The sequence below is a fragment of the Candoia aspera genome, chromosome 3, assembly GCF_035149785.1.
Source record: "Candoia aspera isolate rCanAsp1 chromosome 3, rCanAsp1.hap2, whole genome shotgun sequence".
Lineage (NCBI taxonomy): Eukaryota > Metazoa > Chordata > Lepidosauria > Squamata > Boidae > Candoia > Candoia aspera.
Genome location: NC_086155.1, coordinates 35,324,170 through 35,346,321, shown reverse-complemented (window position 1 = coordinate 35,346,321; position 22,152 = coordinate 35,324,170). Strand labels below are relative to the sequence as shown.

The 22,152-nt window shown below is 38.4% G+C and overlaps 1 protein-coding gene across 1 annotated transcript in view; it reads right to left on the bottom strand.

Moving 5' to 3' along the window:
- NAV1 (neuron navigator 1) overlaps positions 1-22,152 on the bottom strand; it is a 240,173-nt gene that overhangs the window by 107,175 nt on the left and 110,846 nt on the right. Inside the window, exon 5 of the mRNA XM_063297369.1 lies at positions 17,207-17,572. Coding sequence (XP_063153439.1) covers positions 17,207-17,572 — 366 coding nt within the window. The remainder of the gene's footprint in view (positions 1-17,206; positions 17,573-22,152) is intronic.

The following is a 22,152-nucleotide window of genomic DNA, read 5'->3' as shown; positions in this document are numbered from 1 at the left end:
AAGTGTGAAGTCATCTAGGATCCCTTCAGCCAAATTCAGGTAACGAAGAGTTTGGTTGGGATTACAGAGTATGCTAATCTGTGCTAATCAGGGATTTACAATGGTTCTGAAAGGCATTTCTCCCATACTTCCTATAGTGGAGGCAGGAATTGTCTAATCCAATGTTCAACTGCTGGGGGTGAGGTAGCAGTTAGGGGTTCATGTTTCCTCCTACCCACCAACATATTCTTTAGCAGGAAAACAGTATCTTCTTCCATGATGGCTGCCAGGGTCTTAATGCCAGTGATCGTTAGTTTCATTTCCTGTGAATTCTTAGCACAAATATCTTCTTCCTTTTCTCCCATTATAGCCCATCTACTTGGAGCTATTCCTTATTGGGTGAAAAAAATAGCTAACTTTGTTGTATTCTTATAAAGCATTCCTTTTCTCATCAAGTGGGATACATTTGACAGAATATCATCAGTTCATTGTTTCTTATGTAGGTGAGTCCTCAGTATAATACTTAATGAGTATAGTATCTGAGATTGACCAAACAATAAACAATTCCAAACAATTCTAGATGACTTTATCTTCTATCCAGGATAAAATGTATTTGCTAGACTAGAGCTCATCTTAAAATGGATAGACAATGAATTGACTACATGTGGCCATATCAATCCTGTATTTTTTGCATGCCCAGTTTGCACTGATAAAGTTCAGCAGCAAAGCACTGACTCATGATTATACATTTTTTGCTTTATAAAAGCCAACACTGAACACTCTGGCAGTACCCTAAGGATGTTTTGGACTATAGCTCCCATAATTCCTTGCCAGCAGCCATGATGTCAGCCTAGCAAGGTAGCCCAGACAGGAAGCACAGCCAGATGGACTAATTCTACTTTATTGTAAGGTTACATTAACAGAATCTTGCAAGTCTGAAAGTACATTTCTCCCCCAACACCTTTACAGCCCAAGAAACTAGGGAAGATCCCTTCTGAGATATTTGCCATGCCCACATTCCCTTTGTTGGCTAAGCTGCCTCTTGTCCAACCATTCCCCTGGCTGAAGAGCAGGAGGGAATGCTGTCACTACCATGAAATCATATCTTGATTGCTTGTTGAAATTTTTTAAACTGGCTGGTGTTTGATTTTTAATGCATTGTTTTTATTTGTTTGTAAGGCATCTTGAAGAGGCACAAGAGAAGGGTGCATACATATTTTTCAAGAAATAAACTGTCAGATGTGCTTCCCTTAAACTAAGACATAATTTATTAAAATGCTCCTGAAAGGCCCAAGAAGCATAATGTCACCACAGCTTCTAACTCTTTTCTGTCACTTGGACCCTAGATTTATGCCCTCCCTCAACTGGGTTCATATTCACACTTAAGCTTGTCTCCAATGTCCCTTTTTAGGGATAAAAATTGTTTTCTCAGCTCACACTGTCCTTTATCTCAACTACTGCTTTTCAAATTCACATATCAAATTCAATCAGATGTTTTTGTTACCACATGTGGGAGATTCACAGAATGAAAATGTAGTTTTTATCTGCAACCAATATGAATTCCAACTGTAGATCAGATCCTGAGTTTACATGTGGTAGCCCCGACTTTGTGGAACATGGTGCTCCCCAAGTACACTTGGCTCCTTTGCCTTTAATGTTTTGGAAGGCATAACCAATGTTTTGTTTCAGTGGGCCTTCAGCCTCTAAGGAAGACCATTTAGTTTTATGTTTTGGATTGTTTTTGAATGGGTTAAGAAGGGTAGTGGTTTGTGTTGTATCATATTTGTAGACACTGCCCAAAGTTTTAGATTGGAACACTATTAAAATGCTGTGAAACAACAAATAAACAAAGAATCAAGAAAGATAAAGAGCAGTAATTGTACATAGATCAAGTCATGTTCATGTCTTGGAAGTACAGATCTCTTTTCCTTGCTCTGCCCCTATAATTCTGCAAGGCCAGACAAAGTTCTGGCTTAAAAATGTAATTCCTAGCTTAACTAGCCTCATGTTGCAATTTGCATAAGAGTTTAATCACAAGACAATCGCCAAGGCAAGGAGCAAACCACCTGAGGCAATATGGTTGCAGAGGGCAGGAAAAGTTCTGTCATTTTGGCTCTGTATTGTCAAAGACAAACCCAATATGGGGAAGTCAGAGAAGTCTATGTAAACACAGGGCCAATGCATGCCAGAATGATTCATTCTGTAAGCAAACATGACCCAGGCACAGTAAAGGAAAGATCACTATGGGGGCAGGACAAGCTGCTTTTCAACCAAGAGAGAAAGAGAACTCCAAATTTGGAACAGTTCACGGTGATCTTTGGGGCAGGACAAATCCATTTACAAGTCTGCCTGAAAGGATTATATTAACAGTTATTTAATATAAATGTAATATATAACTCAGCTATACAAAGCACCCACAGAAATCAGTGTGTCTACTGAGTCAACTTTTTTAGAATACTCAGAGACTAAGAAGTGTTAAGCTGAATAGTGTAACTTTGTATCTCAAAATGCATATTGGACAAGAAATGTGTGAATATTAATACTGGAACTTGTGTCTCACATCTGGGCAGAACTGGCCATTTCCCTATCTTCTAGTATCTGCAATCACTGCTTTGGACACCAAGTAGCAAATTTCTGCTATGTCTGTGAGCAATATAAAATAACCAAAACTTGCATACAAGAGAGTGCAGGGCAAGATAAAGAAAAACCTACCCACATACATCAAAGGGACAGCTTCAGAATATAGCAGGATAGATTAAAAGAGCAGGGCGTGAAAAAATTTTCACCAAGGGCTACCTGGTCTAGTTTGCTGGTGAATAATTTTCCCACTGCACATCTGTCCTACAGGAAGGAAGGGAGGAAATAAAATCTTTAGATAAGAGATCTAGTTCATCAAATTGCAGCAGTGTAATATGCTAAGCCTCAAACAGAATTTAGAAACAATTACACCCAATAGCAAACTTACAAAAATTTAAAAAAGGTAAAAAATAACATCCATGCAAAAAGATACATAAAAAAGGGCCTATCAGGATCCTCCCTGACTATTCTATCACCAGGAGAGAGCCAAAATGCATGAAATGGTCCAGAATCTTCATTCAAATAACCTAAGTGAACATTAAAAATAATAACAGAACTACAATATAACACTATTTTAATATTTAATTAACATTTCTCTACCCTATTGTTACCAAAGGAAAAACCCTCTTGAATCTGTTATTTCCTCTGCTTAAAAACGTTATAGTTTCATATATGCCTTTATAAGCCAAATAACTTATAAAACAATTTCATTTGGGAAAATGGTGTTGAGAAGAGTTAAACTCTCTGTTTTCCAACACCACAGTCCAAAACTGCATCTATTCCTGTCTCTGTGGCAACTATACATTTTAAAATAAACCATGAGAGCTCCTAATCACAGAACCAGTGTATCATGTCCAGCAGTATTTCAAAGATTGCCCTCCAGTGACATTTACCTGAGAGGGAGGCAGAATCTAGAGGGAAGAGTGCCAGGCCCTATTTTAATGTTAAAATAAGATTTAAGTACTGAGAAATTAAATGTTTGCTTGCATGTAGTTTGTATGTTTAAGAGGGAAAAAAAGCACTGTATGCCATGAAATACTTTCCCGTTTCCTACCACTAATATCTGTAATAGGGATCCTTTAATAATGGTAATATCATACCAACATTTCAGTAAATTTGCAATGGTAGAATAATTCTGGCCTTCTCAGGTCCTTTGAAATCTGGTGCACCATAGGCTTTGTTGAAAGAAGCCAAATTAGGCTCCACAGAAGATCTTGTAAATTCAGGATTTATTTGTGAGAAATAATGTCCTTTAAATCCCACAGCATAAAATTTGAGAACTCAGGAAATAGAAATGGTTGATCTAGCAACCAAATAACAGCAGTACTGTTTGGATTGCACACCCTTCTTTGGACCAGTGTTTAAGTACAGAGGGAGGAAGGCACAGAACATGCCAAAATGTTTATAATGCTCTGAGATTCTTTCACTATGTAGCACTCACATGTTCTCCAATCCACCCGTCCACTGACAGCAAGTTGGTTGTCCCTGCAACATCAGTGATAAAAATGAGAAAGCATTTTTCAGTGTTTCAGAACCTATGCTGATTTTATTTTATTGACTTAACATCATTGTTTACAACTGTTAATACTCTTACTATTTTTCCTACAGTCCTTTCAGATATTTTAAATTATTATTTAACATGCACCTATCAGAGACCATGCAATTATTTTATATCTTGGTTCTCTCCGAATGGATTTTCAATCACGAATTACCCTCTACTTTGAACATTAGTGTAGGAGTTGTCAAATTCCAGACTTGTCACCACAAGAGGACATGCACATTTGTTGTGACTATCTAAATCCAGGCAGCAACATGAACATATTAAGCAAGGCAAATAAAGATGAGGAAGTTTCTTCCTAGTCATAGGTAGGATTATAAAAGGAGGCTATGGAGGAATAAAAAATAAAAATCCAAGCACTTATATTCCCTAGCAAGATGGTTCCCTACCATTTAACAGGTAAGTCAGCTCTGTAAAAGCCAGAAAAGATGGTGGAATAGCAGAAAGATGGACAAGGAATTTCAGCCTTTGCCTGTCTTCCTCAGTATGTATTAGGGTTTTAGACTACATACTGGATAAAAAGGAGAATAAACTTCCATAGATTGATTTTGGGGCCAGTAACTTATAAAGTGCATATTAAAAGTAAAATAACTAATAGAATATATGTAGTTCAGGGTTGAACTGTGGAGTCTTGGTGCTTCTGAGCTTGGTTGTTTGCTTGCAGACATTTCATTACCCAATTATTACCTATTACTTATTATTTTATTTTATTTATATATAATATTATATATATATATATATATATATATATATATATATATATATATATATATATATATATTATGATGCAGCATCAGTGCTAGTGAGTAAAATAAACTGTTTCCTTTTTCAGAGGAGAAAGGAAATGCAGTTCTAGAATCCACATGCATGATCAGATACCATCCAAAGATATTTTTAAAAACTAGCTTGTGTATGTATGTATATCTATATATACATATACATGCATACACATTTTAAAGGTAGAAATTGCTTTGAGATTAGTCATTCCTTAGCATGAACATCACTCCTCTATTTTTGTTGTTGTTGTTCTTATTGCTAATCTGGCTTTCCTATCTCAGAACCAAAAGTAAGGATAGACAGCTCTAGATATCAGTTAAATATATCAAATAAAGTTGCACTAAGCCTACTGATCCTGAGGTTAACTGGGAGCTTCCTTTTTCAGCTTGACTAATATCTACATTATGTATTACAATGAAGCACTACGTTAGGATCCTTTGTTTAAATTGGATGCCACAACAGTTATCAGCTATTCCAGAATAACATTTCCTTCTAGTTGAATAATCTCAGCATTAACAGACTGGTGTCATGGGTTGGCATGTTTGGGCACCTGATAAAGCCTACATCCTAAATAGGAATGAATGCTCCTACTACCAGTTTACTTGTCCTCTCTTTCTAGCCACAACAAGATGAACAAATGAATAACAGTGACAGTGAAGAAGAGAAGCAAGGTTTTTTATCTACTAACTCCACATATGACTTTAAGGAAGAAGTGGACCTACTGTTGGATCAGGACCAACAAAGAAAAATAAACTTGATTGAGGATACTTGCCCAAGTCCTTTCCCCACAAAAGGTGAGGCCACCCATTAATTTGACTTTCATAACCTTGTCCATATTACACATATACTACTCCCAACAACCAAACTCAGAAAGCACCAAGAACTCAACATTACAAACTTCTCCCATCCACAGCTTGCCCCAATTAAGAACCAGCCTACATTTCCACTCAGATCTTCTGTTCCCTCTGCAGATAAAAATGCTGATTCATGATACCGGCAGACCTAGGGACAATGCCAATTTTCTATTTCTGATATAGGGAACTTTTTTTTTAAGCCAAGCTACAGAAGCACTGTGAAGTTACAATGTGCACCACTATCTTCAAGTTATTTAGTATAGATGTGACCATAATGTTGGACTCAGGGCACAATAATGTTTTTATTTTGACAGTTGAGGCTGTTAGACATAGACCCTGCCCCTTATCTTGCTTAACTGAGTTGTTTGTAAATTTGTTTTTATTTTTCAAGAAGAAAAAAGCACTGTGTCCAAAAGCAACAGCTGCTGAGCACAACAGGATCAATTCCCCTTAGATTAGGAAAGAACAATCACTTTGTGAGTCATAGTAATTGAAGCAACATATTCTGTCCCACAGAAATACATTCATAGATCACATCTTAAATCTGAATGTAAACTCATAATCCATTTCTGTATTATTATCACTCCCTTAACATCCCCAAAATCAGCAAATCAAAACCAGAAAGTCTTCAGTTTGTTGCTGGATCAGCATTTAAAACCACAACATGCAATGCAGGAAGGACTAATTAAAGGCAGAAGCATTTGAATGAGTGCAGGTGGCTATTTAAAGAGCTTAGCTCAAACTGCAGCCCTCTAAATAGGTTGGACTTGCATTCCTATAAATTTTAGGGAATCCTGGCTTAGACATTGAATTAGCTGACTTTCACCTCTTTGGAGAGCAAGACAGAGAAATATAATGCTTGGTAGTTTCTCACCAGTAAGAAACAGTTATATAACAAGAGCCAAAAAAAGAGTGACCAAGGGAAGCAAACATCTGTGCACCCCCAACACTTTCTCTAATGGGAATAAGTTTGGGACTCACTGGGAATCCCCACTAATATAGTAAAAGAGTCTGTACAGAACGATTGACTTAATCCATAGTATTATTGCTACATACAGGCATACATACATGCCCTTCATACCATTCCTTTTGGAGGCAAACAACATTATGCAGAGTGCAGAAAAGGAGTAAGAAATAGTAAGTCAAAGAAATGAAAGGCATTTTTACTGCATTCAGCAAACAACTTTCAACCCTACATTTGCAAAAAAAAGTATTCCTTACTTCCAGCCTGTTTAGTTTTATCATACACATTCTTCAAATGAACAAAAGTATAATAATCTTTTTTTTCACATTCACGTATTTCTCCATGACCTGTTGAAGTGCAAAAATCTGGTCTGCATACATGCTGCAAACTGAAATTCCCTAATTTTACTTATTGTTTCATCCTGTACCCTTTCAATCAACTTTCTGCCAAACACTTTTTCAGGAAGTGAAACAAGTGATACTTCTTTCATTTTACATTCACTCTTGCTACATTCCCCTTTGTATAGGAAAGCAATAATACAAATCTTTAAAATACTAATTCCTTCATTTCAATTTCACCCCAAATTTCCTTTCATTGTTTTTGTGTTTAATTCTAATCACTCTGGTGAAGGCTTTTTGTTTAGTCTGTTTCACTTGCTTCCAAAACAATGTTTTGTTTCCATCAAAATCACTCTGTATTTTCTCTGTTCCTTGTTCTCTTTGACTACCTTGGCAACTATCTTCTTCTGAATATGCACATTATACAATATTTTATACTGGTTTTTTTTCCATCTCTCTCTCTCGGCAGCCATTTTATTGCCTTTTTTTTCCTCATCCACCGTTTCTTTCATTTCATCATTGCACTAAGAATTCTTTTTCATGCTTCCCATTCATTAAGATCCATTCCATCCTTCCCATTCTCTTCATTTCAGAGTCAAACGATCTATTTTTATTTATTTTATTGTATTTTTAAAATTTATGTTCTTTACTATTTACCCCTCTTACATTCCAAGTTCCAAAGTTCTGTATGTCGTGGTTATCACCAGACGGGCCCACAGATACTTACCTCCGTAGCCCATCATCATGGCTTTGGTCAATCCTTTTTCCTTTTTAATAAGATAGAGAAGCTATAAACTATGTTACCAGCCTTCGTCACAACCATGCTACATGCAGCATTCCCTGCTAATCATAAGGACAGTGCTGTTGACTGTTTTTGTTTCAGTTAATTTTAATTTATTCTTTGGATATTTAAATAATATTATGATATTACTCTAGTTTTGCGATATTATTGAGATTGTAGTGGTATAAAAATGTTTATAATAAACAAGACTAAGGTCCAGTTTTATGTCAAGCATGCTCATATTATTTTATGTGACCTAGGATCTGTAATTTAGACACTACTTGGCAAGTCAACATACTATTGCCTGCATCTCACCAGCTAGGTGGTATATGCAGTATACTGACAGCCAGGGAACATTTTTAATTAATTAATTATATTGATCACATCTGTATGCTGCCTGGCTCCCAATGACTCTGGGCAGCTCACAACAACTAAAACAAGGAAAATACAATAACTAGTTAATAATAATAACAGCAACAACATTAAAAACAAATAAATAAAAGATAGTGAGGACAGACTAGACAAGGATGAAACAAAGGGTCTTCACCAAAGACCCAAAAAGGTTTTAGCACAGTACAGCAAAGGCTAGGCCAGAATTACAGTAAGCCAGACAAAGGACATCAGGGTCTTCAGATGCAGATAGAAAGAAGTGCACAATAACTATACCTTCAGTTAGACCTCAGGCAAATTCAGCACATCTCTGCTCTTCATTAAAGTAGCCTGACTTTTTTTACACTTTCAGTAAACCTCACACTTCCACTACCTGTTTTAAGGGTTGCATTTATTTTAATAACTTACAGGATAATCTGAAAAAAATAGTGTGGGGATTTTAAAATAAATACTTCCATACCATACTTGCAAAGATTTGAAGCACTTCACCTTAATCATTTTCAGTGTGTCATAGCTCTGATAGATATAAATATGGTCTCAGTATATAATGCATTGGAAACATTGCGTACAATATAATTAGTTCTGCTACTATGAACCATCCTCAAATTAAACCTTGGGTGCAGCTGTGATTATATTCCTGTCACTTTTTTAAAAAATACAGGATAGCTGGACTCTTTTCAAAAGGTTGGGAAAGAAAGCCACCAGGCGATTCTTTGAACTTGCCCTGTTGCTTGACATGTTTTGGGCACTCCCAAATTAAGTACTATGCTGCAGACAAGCCAGAAATCATACGAAAAACGAAAAGGAAGAAACACTTTGGCAAAGAGCCTTGGTCTGCTGGATTCCACAAAAGCTGTTCCAGGAATTAATACTCAGACTCTTATAATTCCCTAAGCCTGTATTAATGCAATTTAGAACTGATGAAAAGGAAAACCAATGAAAAGGAAAGATTATCAGAAAAAAAAAACTGAATGCATGGAAACTGGAAAATAGATTTGCTTCTGAATTCTACACAGCTTAGTCCAAAAGGTAAAGGAATCTGATCACAATAAAACCAAGTTTTAATAATGCAACAAACCCAGAGCAAATGGAGAATTGTATATAGAAATCAGATCCGTACAGCATCTTTAGAACCCTTGCTGAAGAGCAACCATGCTCCGCTACCATGGAAACATGCTTCTGCTCCTCCCTCCACTGAGCATCTGCAATGCAATTGTAGCTTCTTTGCTACTTGTGTAAATAGAGTAATCAAACAGGGCAGCTTGCCAGTCAGCTTTTCTAAACTAGCTGATACCATACTGCAGAAGACTGGCAACATCCCAAACAAAAATCTAAGGAAGATGGTTTGAATGTATTGATCATATCTCAGCTAGATCAAAGAATACCTTCCCAACAGACAAGTATTAGAGGAACCTTTAAGACTTTGGTTCACACCAAAACAGACAGTTCCTCAGAGGTTCTTCCTGTCCCCTGAGGTTCTCCTTTGGTGATCAGCAAAGCATACAGTATACAAGAAAAGCACAGTACCAGAGAACATGTTCCTGCCTGGGACACATTTGGGAGTATTTTTGTTCATGACTTGCAGCAAGGATATGGTTGCAGTTAGCAAATAACTTACCTGCCCTCTCTATAGCAAAAGGTTTTTTAACAATCCCGAGTGGCCAGCCTGCCTTGAAGCTCATTCATTTTACAAACTCAATGGAAATTGCTGCCTGTTAATTGTCCTGAAAAAAGGTGTGTCAAGCTCACCTATTAATGGCAGGGCAGGCCCATTAAATCTGCCCCTCACCATCTTGCTTCCTGCAACTACCTTCTTATTCTGTTCCTTGCTCAAGAATCACAATCTAGCCAAAGAGCAGACAGATATTACATTACTCAATTATCAAGATCTGTGCATGTGTGCATACAAGGACCCTACCATTTAAAGAAAGCCAAACGCAAATAAAAACCTATATATTGGCTCGAAACTATAATGTTCTTTGGACCACTGTAAGCATCATCTGTAGCAACTAGGAAAATACTAACTGATTTTCAAATACAGCTTTAGCATATGAGTGAGAATAAAAGCATAAGAGCATCAGTAACGGTAAAAGAAAATTACAGAAAACAAAATTTTAAAAAACTGTATGGTTAATATTAAATAGGAGAGACAATAATAGTGGGAAGACCTAGATCCATTGACCATGAAACTCATTAGGTTTTTCAACTTGACCTACTTCACAGAGTTGTTGTATGAATAAAATCTATGAAACGATCTATTTAAAAAAAAAACAACTACAAGTATAGTAGAAAATAAAAACAAAATGGAAACCCATTCAATGGTCTCTCATTCATTTGCCACTTTATATTGATGATGCATATGCAGTTTTGTTTTATGTATAACTGTGGTTAGTCATCCCTAATACTTAGGGAGAAATGGAAGATAAATTTAACTACACTAATAATTGCTACAGCAATGTTACTGTCAACAGTGTAGTCTTCCTCTTTAAAGAAATATTTCTCAGCTGGTGCCTTGTGTTCTGGATGGACACATTCTCAGGTTTTCCCTTTTTAAACTGCAACTTTCTTATGAAGAAGGGGCTTTTAGCTTGTCAGGTTTTTAGCTTTATCATTGGGCTTATATCTTGACTTCTAGTTCTTCAAGTGAATTGTTTTTAAAAAAACTTTATAGGCATAATTATTTTTGTTCTGGTTAAGGGTAACTTTTTTTCTTTGTTTATTATACCAAGAATAAAAATAAATCAAGGGAACTGTGTCATCTTGGGGGAGAAGTTCAAAACTGTGTTTTTATATCCTAAGTCAATGTTTAATTTTGCACAGGAAAAAAGGCTGTATTTTAATAGTAAATCAAAGTTCATTTTATGGAGTTTGTTAATAAGACATCAGTAATTATTTGACATTCATTTGTGCCTTTAGAGCTGGTCTGAACTGAAGGAGCATCTAGATGTTTGTCATTTTCAACTTTGTTCATGCATTCTGTGCATCTGACTAAGGCTACCTTTTTAGATATCCATTTAAAATCCATTTAAAGTCATATAAGACTTTAAAAAGGCACCTATATAAACAAGGAGAAAACAGATTTATAAAACTTGGGTCTTGATTTAGCAGCTTCACTTCTTCCAATGAAACTAGTGCACAGATGTTCTAGGAACTGGGCAAAAACATCTGCCAGTAGAACTCCATACTGAATAGTGGCTCTAGAAAACAGTTCTTCTGGCTGCAGTTCTAGTGGAACATTGTCTTTTTGTGCCATTGGTGGATGGGGGGAGGCTGTATTTCCTACTTCCAGACAGGGTGCAAAATCCAATCATTGAGTTAATTGACTTTGCCCAGGAACCTTGTGACTCCACTGCTGGTGCTTAGATCCTGGTCTCCTCATGCTGCAGTCTTCAGTTTTCAACAAATGGGGAGGCTGTATTTCCAAATAGCAAACGTCACTGTAGAAGTAGCAGGTTTCAGAACACTGTGCTGGATGAGGTGATCTGTATGGCCGCTGCAGAGGACAACTGACTTACCCTGATTCTCTGTTCCTGTTATACAGATGTAATGGCTGGATAACAGGCTTGGGCAAATGGGCTCAAATATAGTTATATGTGTGGCTCAGTGCCTTGCCACTAATGTGAGCACATCAAATGTATGGGGTTTTATTTCATTTTTCACAGGAGAGAATTTCTTTTGGGCATAAAACTGAGGGGTGGGATAAAGCACTTCTTACTGGCCTGCAGACAGGCTTTGACTGAAACATTTCTGTGCTCATCTACTGCCCAGGAACAAGAAGTCCTGAATGTCTGCCAGTTTTCTGCAAGCCCTGTAGACTTGCAAACAAATAAATTGGCCCATTTGAGTTGTGTTTTAGTATACTGATTTAGCCTGAACAGTCCACTCAATCTTGTTTGCCTTTTAATTGTGTGATGAGAAGAGTTGGGTGACTGTCTAAAGTTTTAGTTATTTAAAAATGGCCTCTGACTAAGAGAGTTGTCTTTGGTGCTGCAGGTGCCCTTAAAGGCAGCTGCAGTGGATTTCAACAGGGGAAAAAATCCCTCCTTCCAAATGTTGTAAATATAAAAGGTGTTGAGAACTGCCCTCTAGATCAGCGCTTCTCAAACTTGGTAACTTTAAGATGTGTGGACTTCAACTCCCAGAATTCTCCACCAACCAAATTGTTGTTTTGTTATGAAACTCATTTGATAGTACTGGGGCAATTATTATCTGAGTTCCTATTTTGTGTGACAAAACTGGCACTTAATGTCCTGATGCTACATGCAGTTTTCTCCTCTGCTGAAACATACCTTCTCTGGATCCTAGTCAGTTTGCAGAATTAGTTCCCTAGCATTGGGATATGGATGTTCTTGGGAGGAAGAGGAAGTACCTGCTTTTTCCAGAAATTATTTTCCGTTTGTATTAGTACCTTGAAATGCAAAGCCAAAGTAAACAGGGAACTGCTATTTGGTTGTGGCTATGTGTCCATAATCACAAATCTTTAAGTACATACTAAAATACGAGACCTCAGCCCTAGGAAAAAGGCAATGGCAAACCACTTCCAAAATCTTGCCAAGAAAATTGCAGGGACTGAGGTGAAGTCTGGTGCAGTGGATAAGGCACCAGGCTAGAAACTCAGAGACTGTGAGGTCTAGTCTAGTCCTGACTTAGGCACAAAGCCAGCTGGGTGACCTTCGGCCAGTCATTCTCTCTTAGCCCTAGGAAGAAGGCAATGGCAAACCACTTCTGAAATCTTGACAAGAAAACTGCAGGGGCTTGTCCAGGAGTCAGCACTAACTTTAAGGCACACACACACAAAAAGAATTAATAGGCCTACTTGATTCTTAAGACTGCAGATAATTAACAATAGAAGCAATCCAACCAAGTTCAGTTCTTTATTTGCTTACACTGTACAGACAGAATCTTGCCAGACTAAACCTGTGCTACTCTAACTTAATGGATATACCTTGGGAGACTCTGTTGTTGTTTATTCGTTCAGTCACTTCCGACTCTTCGTGACTTCATGGACCAGCCCATGCCAGAGCTTCCTGTTGGTCATCGCCACCCCCAGCTCTCCCAGGGACAAGTCCATCACCTCTAGAATATCATGGGAGACTCTAGGGAGCGGCTAATCTGAATCTTTTCCTCTTCCCATGATCCAACTCCAGACTGTGTTGTCTCTTGTCTCTCCCCATTCCTTAGAATGTGCTCCCTCCTACCTGAGAACCTGCTAAGTTACAAGAGTCCATCACATCACCCTCCCCTGCATAGACACATTCCATCATTGATGCTGTTCCAGAGGGTGGGGGCCACAACAGAGAAGGGACATTTCCTTGGTCCCACAAGATTACAGTGTTTAATGGAGGGCACCTGGAGCACACTCACTCCACTTGAATATACTGGGCAGGCAGAAACAGTTGGGGACAAGTGGTCCCTCAGATATCCAGCCCTATGCCATACAGAGCTTTATAGGTAATGACCAGCACCTTGAATTGCACTCGGAAGCTGACTGGCAGCCAATGCAGCTCATGTAGCTGTGATGACACATTGGACACACTGAGAGGTACCCGCAACTAATCATGCTGTTGCATTTTGAACCAGCTGTAGCTTCCAGGTGGTCTTCAAGGGCAGCCCCATGAAGAGCACATTGCAATAATCCAATCCTAAGGTGACCAGGGCATGAGTAACTGTCTGAAGAGCCTCCTGATCGAGGAAAGGGCACAACCGGCACACAAGATGAACCTGTGCAAAGGCCCTACTAGTCACAACTGCAACTCCAGAAGGACACCCAAGTGGTGCACTAGTCTTGAATGGGGAAGTGAAGCCCCATTCAAGATCAACAGTGGTAACATCCTGGGGGTCCGAACAGCCATAGCCACAGCCACTCCATCTTGTTAGTATTGAGCCAAAGTCTGTTCCACCCCATCCAAACCCGAATAGCTTCCAGACAGTGATAAACCCCTGCAAAGGCCCTCCTCACCACAGCTGCCACCTGTTCATTGAGCAATAGCTGCAAATCCAGGAGAGCTCCCAAGTTGTGCACCAATCTCAAAATCCAAGACCAATGGTGAAACCATCCATAACTCAGGAGGCCCAAACAGCCAGAGCCACTCAGTCTTGTCAGGACTGAGCTGATCTGTTCCTCCCCATCCAGAGCCAAACAGCCTCCAGACACCGAGTTAGTACACTGACAGCTTTATCTGTGCAGCCTGGGGTTGAAATATACAGTTGCATATCATCTGCATGTTGATGATACCAAACTCCTGTTTCATATCAATGGTGAAATCACAGGAGTTTTCTATGCCATCCTATTATTCCGTGTTCAATGAGACAGCTCCTCTGCAAGTAATTAAACAATTAGGGTGCAACAGACATGTGGGCAGCTGTCTTTTATTTGAAGGGAATGTCCCTTAATTCAGAACATAGAAGAATACAGCAGCAAAGTCCTTACATCAAGCTCCACATTTCTATGATTGTTAATTTAAAAAGTAGCAGTTGTTTAAAAAAATGACTTTTTTTGAAAATTGCTCTGACAGTTCATTTTAGTTGTTTTATTTAAAAAAAAACCCAAATACAAAAAAAGGGGGAAAGAGGAGAAACAAGGAAACAGACAAAAATAATACTTATAAAAACAGTTCAGTTTTTAATGAACCCAACATTAAACCCTGGCCTCACAGAGTAATATTGATCAGTTCCACTATCCATTTTCAGCAGGAAGAAAACCAATATAATCAACGTAAGACGGTAACTCTGGGATGGTACTACCCTTCTATCATAAAGGAGTAATTTGTCTATTTATTTCTAAAACTTATATGGCTGCTTATCTTATGTACGATCATCCTAGTTGGCTCACGACAAAACCAATAAAAACAACCACGTCACTCATACACAAAGCAGCATACTTCCCGTCACTGTGCCATAACATCCAGGAGTTCCACAGCTGCTGGCTCCTCCCCATCCTGGCCCAGTGCCTGGGGGAACTGCCAGAGCTTCACAGCCCTCTGGAAGGCTAAAAGGGCAGGGGCCTTCCAGATCTCAGGAAGGAGGTTATTCCAAAGGGCTGGGCCAGCTATGGAGAAGGCACACCTCCAAGGTCCCACCAGATGACAACATTTAATTGAAGGGACCTGATGCACACCCACCTTGCCCAACCTGTTGGGATGGGCAGATACCCTCAAGGAGAGGCAGTCCTGCAAAAAAACAGGCCCCATCCATTCAGGGCTTTAAATGTGACAACCAGCAGCATGATATCATAGTCTGATTCCAAAAATCACTGATCACCTTTTTTTCTAGCAAGAATTTTTAGGTTAAAACTATGTTGTCTATCATTTTCCCCAGAAATTAAGAGGTGGCCATTTTTTTTTTTCTTTCCATACAGAAGAAAAAATTACAAGTGAAAAATAAGATCTGTTGGCAACTCAAAGCTACTCACTGCTTGACATGAACTCTTAATATTCCCATGGGGAAACCACACTTCAGCCACATAGTGCCTATTTCTGTTAGATCTGTACCAGTGATTAGCTTGTTTATTCTAATATTCTAATAGACTCAGAACTTGTCACAATCACACATCTGTAGACCAGAGTTGTGTGATCAACAAAGATTCTTTAGCACAATTTCCTATAATATATGAGTATTTTTAGTCCCACGTCAACATCCCTTCCCTTGATGGAGCTCTGGGACTTTTAAATTCCTTCCAATGATAAATGGAAAATGCATTACATAATATCTCACTATGTTACTATCCATCTCTCTCAAACAGCAGTAGGTATCAGCCAAAGAAAAACAAGACCCTTAATTTCCAAACAGCCCAACATTGAAGCACAATGCTAAAATTAACGAAGACATAATTTTTGTTCTACTCAACACATTACCAAATGTTACCAAATTTACAGAAATCAAGGGATGAAATTACTTAACAGAGCAAAATACAATTTATACAAAATACAATTTATACCCCTTTAAAGTTTGCTTATTTCAGATTATGATTTAGAATAAATTTTTCCAGATACAGATTGCTAAAACTAATATAAAAATTAATACATCATCAGTGAGATCTTTATGTCAGACTCCATATAGTTTATATACAGTATTTATATAGAGTATTTTTGTGACACATACCCATGGGTAGGGCTATTAGATGACAACCCTAGAGAACCTGCTATCACTTTAAAAGTTAAAAACAGTAAAAGATGTAAATATTGTTTCTTTCTTCCCATTTTCCCCAAATTCCTTCATCCACTATCATTCCTAAAAGGTAAGAAGTAGGGAGCTTAGAGAAAAGAATTGATAAAAGAATGGAATTAAATTTTAGACAGAAAAATAGAATCTCAAAGTTGTAAGATATTATACACAGCTTGGTTCATACATCACACTAAGCCATAATATGGTTTCTTTGTTTTTAGCTTAGCTTCTTATTGTTTATGGATGAATATATTGTGTTAACCCAACCACAATTCAATAAGCTATGGTTTGGTAGCTCACGGTGCAAGACAGATTCATGCTTTTAAAAATGCTTACTTGCTAAAATTGTGCTTACTGAAGTGGTAAGCTGTTGGACAACTGGTCCTAAAATATTGCATAGACATTTCTGTCACTTCAAGTAAGTCTTTAGGCTTGAGAATATCATTGCCGGTGAAACATTTGACTAGAAGCATGTGTTCTATATGATCACTGGGCTTTATCTATCTGGATGAATCAGCACTAACAGTATCACATTGGGCAAACTCCTTTTTTCTTGGGAAGTAATAATCAAATAAATGTCCTTATCTAAATCCCTGTCTACAAAAAATGCTTTCAACAGATGTATCCAGCACTATTGTGTGTCTTAGGTATTAATCACTAACAAGCCAGTGAAATAGCTGCATAGCAAAGGGAAGAAAAAATACAGAAATATAACCGTATTAACTATGGCTGTGATGTGCCTTGGATATTACTATATACAGAACATGAAGCATAATTTTAAAAAGTCATTTAACTTGCATGTTTCTACTGGGTGAAGGTACTCACCCTGTGGTGATATCATCATCTTCAGTCATTGTCTTGCCCATTAAGTCACTGTCACTCATGTACCCAGATTTAAGATCAACATCATCAGCATCAAGGGACTCTACCAGCTCCAAGCGGGAAATGTGGCTGAGCTTGCTGGGACTGCGCATGGGCATGGTGTGGGAATAATGAGCTCGTTCCCCATGCATGTACCAGCTAGGGGTGCCTTCTGAGCGACATCCCCCACCGACTGAAGGAGCATCTCCAGCTTGTAGGCGTGGGCTGGACTGACCATATCGCCATGAGAGAGGGGAAGAACGGTTGGACAGGCTGGATACACTGCGGGGATTGGCTTCATCACTATCATAGCATGTCATCTCCAATGAGCTGCAGGAAGAGAACAGAAAGAAAGGTTGAGAATTAGACCAGTGAGGGATGGGATTCAGCAATGCATTTCTCAAAACCCAGAGTAGAGCTACCTGAGTTGCAAGGCAAACCTCTCAGATAGGGCCCCTTTCCCAACTTTAGGGATTGGTTAAAGAGTCAGTGGCTACACTGAAGGAGTAGACCTGCTCTGATGCCTGAGACTTTCATTCAAAGCTACTGTCCAGGAGAAGGACAGCAGTAGTGACTCAGGCAGTAGCAACTCAAGGCACTCTCTCAGGACTGAAGTGGTACCGATAGTTAGTGTTGCTGTTATCTCTTTGCTGCCTTCTACTGTTCGCTCACATCAGTAAGCACTGAGGCTGTCTCCTGCACTAACCCACAGCCTACTTCTGCCTGCTGCTTCATTTTACCCAGTGTGCCCCCTTTGGCAAATGTTATATAGGTGGTTCTAGCCCTTTAGCAGACCACAACCAGGTTTGGTTTCTTTTTATTACTAGAAGTCTGGTTGGGGCCATCTGTGCCTAAAGGCCTCCAGGTTAGTAGTCTGATTGTATTTACACTAGTGACCAAGAGCTAAAGGTACACAAAATCACAGGACTGTATACACAGGCTGAAGGATAGCAGATTTGGACTCCAAAAATCCAGATATCCACTAGATGGCAGCAGGGTAACTCTTTACAGTACTGCCCTCTAGTGATTGCCTGGATTTCTGCAGTCCCAATCTAACAGCCCTAGTCAGACAATATCACTGTTTTTGAACAAAGCTTCTTGGAGTTCAAAGAAAACCATCTTAATCTTATTTGCTATTGCTCTGCTTTCTTGTAGATAGCCAGTTCTGGTACCAAACAAAGCTCTAATATCACTAACTAGAATCATAGAATCACAGAGTTGGAAAGGACTACTTAAGCTATTTAATCCAGATGTATGTGCAAAAAGAAAGAAAGAAAGAAAGAAAGAAAGAAAGAAAGAAAGAAAGAAAGAAAGAAAGAAAGAAAGAAAGAAAGAAAGAAAACCACCATGTAATGTAAGTACACAAAGTTTCACAAACTATGCAGGACTGCAACAAGAGCTGCAAAGTTATTGTGTCACTTAATAAACCTAAGAATCTCTCCTGTACAACCACATTCCCCCATTAGAGTTATGTGTGTGATAATGCATCAGCCCTGTTCTAGATATATTATAGTTTATAACTAGAGAAATGTACTTAACTTCTCAAATGCATCCTATTGCCACTGCTGTGTGAAAGTTGCACTCTTTTGTGATGTTGTCCTTTGCTGTCAGTAATATCTGATAAGTCCTTTATATATTACAGGGTTGGGCAACTTATGGTTGGATGCTGCAATTCAGCCTTCCACCCTGTTAACTGGCCAAAGAAAGCCTACCAGTAACCCAAAAGGAACAAAGCCAAAAATTTTCATCCCAGTTTAAAGGTGAGAGTGCAAATCCACCATACTGAGCAGTCTGCAGGCCCACCTTTTATTCATCCTGTTCAGCTTGAAGAATCCTCTATAGTATCTCTACATCTGGGTCTATGACCTTTGGAAAGAATGACAAGCACAGATTTGCCATAGTTCTTCTGCCTTTCTCTAATCTTTTATTTTATTGGAATGAAGTGTGAGTGTTCCTGTTCTAAATGTACTAAAATGCATTTTCACACTGACATTTTTTCTTTTAAAAGGAGACAAACAGAAGCTAAGCTATCCTTTCACCCACACCTTCTGTAAAAGTATTAATGCCTTGTGAACAGCACCAGTGCTGATCATTGTCTCTTAGTGAGGACTTAGTGTAACTATTAAGCAAAGGCTTAACATAGCTGTGACACTAATTCACATGAATAACAACTTACAATTAAAGTATTCCTCCTATTCCACTGTCCATACCATGGATAGTAATATAAAAACTAGGCCTTGAAGGTAAAGGTAAAGGTTTCCCTTGACGTAAAGTCCAGTCGTGTCCGATTCTAGGGGGCGGTGCTCATCTCCGTTTCAAAGCCTTGGAGCCGGCGTTGTCATAGACACTTCCGGGTCATGTGGCCAGCATGATGACTCGGAATGCCGTTACCTTCCCGCCGAAGCGGTACCTATTGATCTACTCACATTTGCATGTTTTCGAACTGCTAGGTGAGCAGGAGCTGGGACGAGCAACGGGAGCTCACCCCGCCGCGCGGTTTCGAACCGCCGACCTTCCGATCGACAGATGTGTAAAAAGTATAAAAGCATGATCAACTTAGCTGATAACATTATGTCTCCATTACAAATAAAGGCAAACATCAGAGTTAATGGCCCTTGCTGATATTCTAGCTCCCAGGCATGCATTTCATTTAGATTCAATAAACACATCACTGGACATCAAATACAAACTGATAATTAAAACCATCTCTGGAATGGATTCACAACACAGGGAGAGATGAAGGCGGCCTGCAAAGCCTACACGTACAGTTTCAATAATTATATTAATAACAAACCCTATCTGATTGAACTGAAATTAAACACTAATAAAAATATATCACATTTAAAAATAAACTTCTATTCCATGCTTCTCAGGTGAAACATGTACTCTTATTAAAGTTGAAGACATATGTGAATAATTGTTTTTATATTTGTTCTCCAAAATATTGAAACTGTTATATTTTCCCAGCAAAGGGAACAGCTCCAAATAGTCCCTACAGCAACCTAAAATCACATGTTAGAGGTACAGTGTTATAAATTGCAGTTTGGGGCTTTTTCATAAGCCTGTTTTTACTTCCCTCATGCTCTCAGTATCCAATCTAAAGTTCTGGAAAACTCAGAAGCTTCCTTACCACTTTATGAAATCTAAGTATCATTGTAGCTGGACATTTTTCAACCCTTCCAGCTTTAAGGAGAGCCTCCTGCTGGCAAAAATTCACACCATATAGAGTATCCACTGCATATTCCACGTCAATGATTTCCACTCTGAAACCATGACTTTTAGTTCAGTCTCATGGCTCAGTAAAGTCAACACACTCCAAATTCTCAATAGGAGAATCTCTATTTTCCATATGTCTAGATAGAGTGACTGAGTGAAGAATCACAGTTGGTGAGCATAATGCAAAGCAGGGAGGATTCTATCACATTGACAGGGTCTGGAATTTCACTTTTTCCTAGATGTTGAAGGGAGTTCGGGATGTTTTCTTGATTTTTAAATCTCTGTTAAACCTATTTAGGGTGTAGGTTACAATTTCAATAGCACTAAACAGAGAAGGCACTAAAGGCATTAAAGAGCAGCTCTGAGAACCACAGGTTACCCATATCTGCTATAAGATTTTAGATAGGGATGCTAGCATATGCAAACACTTTACCTGCAGGGAATATTTTACACAAGGGCACATTCAAAATGTGATTCACTCCCATGCAGACTGAAGTGTGTACAATTAGGGAGCAATTTATCTTCTAATGTTGATGAATATGTAGGTTCAATTCAAAATTCAGTTATTTTTCTTTAACACCTTAATTTTGCAAGCACTTCAAAACCTGAAATAAAGGCCAAGTCAAAATTTGAATCATATGGATGTTATCTTACTAAATATAATCCCTGTTCTTTAGGTCCCACTGATCTTTGCCCACTTTTGGCACACTATGATTTATCTTTGATCATGGGCTATATTCTTCTGTTACATGGTTTAATCCTTTAACAAAAGCATGGGTGTGCCAAATCATGGCTCAGAGCAATATGTTACTTTGTACAATGCACTGATGTACTCACACCCAGATGATTTTTTTTCCCCCAAAGGAACTTCCTCAATATTTCCTGGCTACATAAAATGAAATGTTATATCCCTAGCTTAAGGTTAGTTTAGATTAACAATCAGGCTTTTCTAGGCAGACACACCAGCCTTGAAAAAAACCTATTAGAACAGTTTAAACAGGAGTTTATTGTTCAAGCAATCCTTAGTAAAATCCAGAAGATGTCTAATGCTTCTACTGCACTAATTTCTCAAGTAGGAATCATAAATTAATAAGGTAACTACTGTTTGCTCAAACAGTATCTCCAACTTAATAGTATCTTCAGCCTTCCAGGCAGCAAAGCCTACACATCTCTTCCTTGCTTATTAAACCTAATTTTGGGGAGATGGTAAACAACATGCATATGATTGAACTTTCTTCAAATAAACAAAATCCCTATACAAATAAAATGAGTTTATCAAGGAGAAGGCTTTAGGATATTCCCCTCTGATACACAGCTTTTTTACATGGAAGCATACTGGTGCAGGCAGAGGAGAAACAAAGTTCAAAGACAGTTTTGACCATACTCCCACTGTGCCTGTGCAAGCCTGGTCTGGATTTTTTTTTTAAGTAACCGTTCTATAAATTGTTGGGTTGACTCACACTTAGAGAACTCTTGACATAGCAGACAAGAAAGACCCCAATGAGACACTCTGTGTCAACAACCTAGGTGTTGAACAGTAGTCCACCTACATACCCACCACCCAGATATATGTCATAGATTATGTTATCCAAATAACATAAACCAGCCAATAGATACAGGAGAACAAGCACAGTTGCATTCCATTCCATCTCTTTTATGGAACAAGTCATCCTTCCAAAAGACCAAAGCAGCCT